At 55.3% G+C, this 5200-nt stretch overlaps 1 protein-coding gene across 1 annotated transcript; it reads right to left on the bottom strand.

Moving 5' to 3' along the window:
• Positions 1-826: 826 nt before the first annotated feature.
• Positions 827-2398, bottom strand: LOC139833573 (uncharacterized). The gene is made up of 4 exons (XM_071823880.1): positions 2258-2398; positions 1968-2070; positions 1406-1848; positions 827-1024 (listed from the first exon to the last, which is right to left on the bottom strand). The coding sequence occupies exons 1-4, from the start codon at positions 2396-2398 to the stop codon at positions 827-829; spliced, it is 885 nt and encodes a 294-aa protein (XP_071679981.1).
• Positions 2399-5200: the final 2802 nt, after the last annotated feature.

Below are 5200 nucleotides of genomic sequence, written 5' to 3'. Positions count from 1 at the left end.
TGAAGTTCATAGCACTCTCTTCACTCTAACCCTAATAGCAATGAGAGAGAAACCTCCTCTTAGGTTTTATGCAATTAAGCGCGAAAATTTCCCCCATTTTGCAATGCAATGCACAACCCTTTACTAAATCTACCCCTCGTTTGTCCTAAGTTCTGGGATGTTACAAACCACAATTGGGTTTATTTAACAATCACCCCCTAATCTTTGCTGCTCTACTGGAACTTGGCCATGCCAATTTTGTCTCGCAGCTCCTGGAATTGAACTCGCCCGAGCGGCTTCGTCAGTATCCGCGAGCTGCTCAACTATGCTTGTACTCAGCAGCTACCTTGCCTTCCTTGACACACTCCCAGATGAAATGGTAGCAGACGTCGATGTGCTTGCTGCACTCGTGGTACATCAGGTTCTTGCAGAGAGATATTGCAAATTTGTTGTCCACCTTTATGGTTGCCGGAGCTGGTTTTTCTCTAGTGAGATCAGCTAGTAGATGCGAGAGCCAGATGCCATGTCATGCCACTGTGGTGGCGGCGATGTACTCTACTCCGCATGTGGAGAGCGCCACCACCTTATGTTTCGTGGATTGTTAGCTGACGGGGTAGTTGCCAAGGAAGAAGAGCACGCCGGAGTTGCGGTCGTCGAGGTCTCTGGCCATATTGTTGTTGCTATAGCTGACAAGGTGATCGTCTGTGAGTGCGTCGCGACCCATGAAGCAACCCAGTGTGTGCATGCGTGCAACATACCTAAGTATGCGCTTCACAACCGCCAGATGCTCAACGGCGGGCTTCTCCATGTAGCGGCTTACGTACCCCATGGCGAAGGCGATGTCCAGTCATTTGTGCACCAAGTACCGCAGACTGTCGATGATGCTCCTATATGTCGTGGCGTCCGTTTCTGCCATTGTGTTCCGCTTGCTCAGCTTGAGCCTTGCCTCCATCAGGGACGCGCTTGTGTTGCAGCCACCCATCCCGGCCAGCTCGAGGAGCTTGTCAGCGTAAGCCATCTGTGAGATGGAGATGTCGTCCTTGTCCTAACGCACTAGGATGTCGAGGTAGTAGCGAGAATACCCGGGTCGCTCATGCAGAACTCCCTCTACATCTTAGACTTGAAGCAAGCGATCCCGCTGTCGTCTGCGTCGGTGATGACGAGATCATCGACGTATACCCCCAAGGAGGCGTCCTTGTCCCTGACCCCCATGTGTAGACAACGTGGTCCGAGACACTATGACGGAACCCGAGCGTGTCGAGCGTCGTGTCCAGTTTCGTGTTCCACTCATGCGGTGCGTGTCGGAGACCGTAGAGAGTGTTGTGAACCCGCATCACCTTGGTCTCCTGCCCGTCAATAACGAATCCTGGAGGTTGTACCAAGTACACCTCCTCCTGCAGCTCGCCGTTCAAGAACACATGCTTACATCCATGTGATGCACCGCCCAGCTGCGGCGGGCGGAGAGTGAGAGCATGAGCCACACGGACTCCAACCGTGCGACAGGCGCGAAGACCTCCTTGAAGTCGATGCCTTGCTGCTGCACATAGCCCTTGCCTACGAGGCGCGCCTTGTGATTGACGATGGCACCGTTCGAGTCCTTGAGCTTGTACACCAACCTCATGCCGATCAGCCGATGTCCTGGCACAGGATCGACGAGGGACCATGTATTGTTCTCCTCGATGGAAGCCAGTTCTTCTATCATGACGCACTGCCACACCTTCTCCTTCTCAGCCTCTGCTAGCGTGCATGGATCACCTGCAGTCAGGAGCAGCTCCTCGCTGCCCCTGTCGAGGACATAGTCATCAAGTTGCTTGTTAGGTTGGACGATACCTTGCTTTCCACATGTGATCATCGGTTGTCCACCTTGAACTGCAGGGGCGTGTGTACATCAGCGCTTGTATCAGTTTCTCGTGGTGACGCATGTACCAACGAAGCTCGAGCTGGTGGTGTTGCCGGAGAGGATGATGCGGTTGCAGGTGTAGAGGTACATCCAGTTGCCGGTCTAGGGCTGGCAGCTGCCAGCACATCGGTGCGATGCACAAGGTACTCAGTGATGAATGGCATGTTGACCGTCGTGGTCTCCTCCTTGCTCTAGTCCCAACAGACGTCCCCATCGAACACCATGTTGCGTGTGACATGCATGCGCTTCGCCGCCGGGTCATATACACGGTACGCTTTAGAGCCCACCTCGTACCCGATGAATACTATCGGAGTTCTCTGATCATCGAGTTTCTTCAGCTGGGGATGCGCCCTCTTCACGTGCGCCACATAGCCAAACGTGCGCAGCCTCGTACGGAGTCATGTCGGAGACACTCCGCGTGAACGATTGGTTCAGGACGAAGATCGCGGTGAGCACGGCCTCGCCCCATAAGTAGTTCGACATTCCCTTGGCATTGATCATGCTCCTCGCTATCGCCATGATGGTCTGATTGCGTTGTTCGACCACCCCGTTATTTTGTGGGGAGTACGGTGCAGTGAGGTGACGCTGGACACCGGTGTTGTTGCAGTAGGAGGTGAACGTGGTAGAGGTGAACTCGCCTCCCCGATTGGTGCGGAGAGTGCATAGTTTCCGCTCGGATTCATTCTCCGCCAGCGCCTGGAAGCGGCTGATCGCTTAGGCCACTTCGTCCTTGGAGGCCAGAAGTGATGCCCACATATACCTGATGTGGTCTTCAACCAACGGGAGTAAACAACGGAGCCCTCGTAGAGTGGCCGTTGTGAGGGGTCGCAGAGGTCCCCGTGCACCAGCTCGAGCAGATCGTCCGCCCGAAACCTCGCCTTCTACGGGAATGGCTTGCGCCATTGCTTTCCGACGAGACATGCCTCGAAGATATGCTCCACAGGCTCAATTCACTAGGTCGCCGCGCACCATCTTCTGCATCACGTCAAAGTGGAGATGGCCGAAGTGCGCGTGCCATTGCAACGTCGTTGAGTCATACTGAGCTGCAAGGCACACGGGCTGGACCGGCCGAAAAGTGAGTTTGTACAGCCGGTTTGGTGATCGTGGTACCTTGACGATGAGTCGCTCGTGCACGTCGTGGATGGAGAGGAGGCCACGCCTGATCTTCACTTCGAAACAGTTCTTGTCCAACTGTCTGAGGTTGATTAAGTTATGTAGAACGATAGAGAGGGATATGCAAAATATGTTGAATGTTGTATTGAGCCTCTCGGGCGAGTATATATATTGGTACCGACTTAGAGACTAAGATAGCTCTCCTGGAGATATGGTAGGTAGAGATTACAAATCCTAAACTACCTAATATACCTATACCAAATATATCTCTAACACTCGCCCAGAGTCGTAGTTGTATTGACGTGAACAACAGTAACGTCGCGGATGGTCAGACTAGAGAGAAACCGAAGGTAGTAACCAACGTAATGCCACTCCCCCACAGTCGTAGCCTGAGCATCGTGGAAGATGTCGCGTCGCGGATGCTTGGACTGTAGAAGAAGCCGAGATGCCCATGCGAGGTGATAGCCCTTTGTGCCGATGTCGAGGTAGCCGAGAGCGTGGGTGCTCCAACCTTGGTCTGGGTAGCCACGCGAGGGGATGCCGTGATCGATGTCGTGGTCAGCTGCCGATGTCGAGGTAGACGCACATGAAGCCGCAAGCGCATAGTGCGCGAGGAGAGTGACGGAGACGTGTCGGGCAGTCATCGAAGAGGGGTGTCGATGTCGAGTCGATGCAGTCCGAACCATCGATGCCGAGGTGTGGCCCTAGTTTTGCCAGAACCAGGCACACGTCGGGGACGAAAGTATACTCCGGTTGTGCCTGAACCGAGTACGCTAAGACAAAGTCGGCGACGCGGTCGAGGCAGTCGTAGAAGAGTCCATGCCGAGGAAGAAGTTGTCGAAGCCGAGGAGGACAAGGCGTGGATCCGAGCTTGCCAGGCCCGGGTACGCGTCAGGGATGAAGGCACGTACCGGTGGTGCCAATACCGGGCGTGCGAGGCATGGACCATCATGGACCATGCGCCAGTGTTAGAGGGACCAGCTGAGGAGGCCTCCAGAACGGTGCCGAGTCGCAGAGCAGCGAAGATGGAGAGGTGCCAATGCAGTCCATGGTTTTCAGAGTAGACGAAGTAGTTGGGGACGAGACGATGATGCTGGCGACGAGGTCGTTATGGATGGAGACATAGAAGGCGGCGAAACAAGCGGCTACCAAGTGTTGTCATGTTGGACGCCTAGATTGTAGAGGTGCGGCGGTGGTTCTCGAAGTAGGCGAGGAAGAACTCGGTGGCGTGACGTAGACCTTGCGGGACGATGGCGACCCGCATCGATGGGGGCGGCGCAGTACTAGACTGGAACGTCGATGCGCGGGGGATAGCGAAGGTGACCGCGTGCAGCGATGCCGCCACCCGAGGGCGCGAGTCGGTGCAGCGGCAGGAGGCCACAAGCTACGTACATGCCTTCGAAGGCGCGCCAGAGGCCAGTAGTGTGGACCAAAGGCAGCGGGGTTGCGACCCGAAGGGTCGACACAACGGCAGCCCGTAGCTCGATCGGTGATAGGCACGTGCTTGGGCACGTGCTTGGTGGAGTTGTTCGTGCGATCGGTTGATCAGACCGACAACGGCGCTGTACGCGACATGTCGTGGACGACGCGCAGATCAGAATCGATGGCGGCTTTGTCGATGTAGTCCCGGGCAATGGAAACCAAGACAGACACAATGGGTCGACGGCGGCAGCCTGCCTAGGTAGGCGCAACAGCCGCCAAGGGACGCGACACCCTGCCGTAGAGACTGCGGTAGCCTGCAGAGGCAGGTGCAACAATGGAGGGAGGTAGTGTTGTGCAGGTGTGGACCGTTGATGTCGTTGTCAGAGGAGAGGCGGGCGATGACAATGGAGGTGTGAGACTCAATCCGATCTATCATCGATAAAACCAAAAAAGAAAACGTCGGTCGAGCAACCGGCGGACAAAAAGAAAACTGGTCTATAGATTGGAAAAAAAACGAGAGGGCAGCTGATCAGCCGATCGATGGACGAACCCTCATACGGGTTGCGCAGCCCCCGGAGTAGGCCATGGAGATAGACCTCCCCGGGGACGGCGAGGCGCGGAAGAGTGGGCGGTGGCTGGGTCAGGAACATCGCTGCTCTGATACCATGAAGAACGATAAAGAGGGATGTGCGGAATATGTTGGATGTTGTATTGAGCCTCTCAGGCGAGTATATATAGTGGTACAGACTTAGAGGCTAAGATAGCTCTCCTAGAGATATGGTAGGT

Source organism: Lolium perenne, chromosome 7 (genome assembly GCF_019359855.2).
Source record: "Lolium perenne isolate Kyuss_39 chromosome 7, Kyuss_2.0, whole genome shotgun sequence".
Taxonomy (NCBI): domain Eukaryota; kingdom Viridiplantae; phylum Streptophyta; class Magnoliopsida; order Poales; family Poaceae; genus Lolium; species Lolium perenne.
Note: the sequence above shows the minus strand (reverse complement) of the source record. Positions and strands in the feature narration are given on the sequence as shown.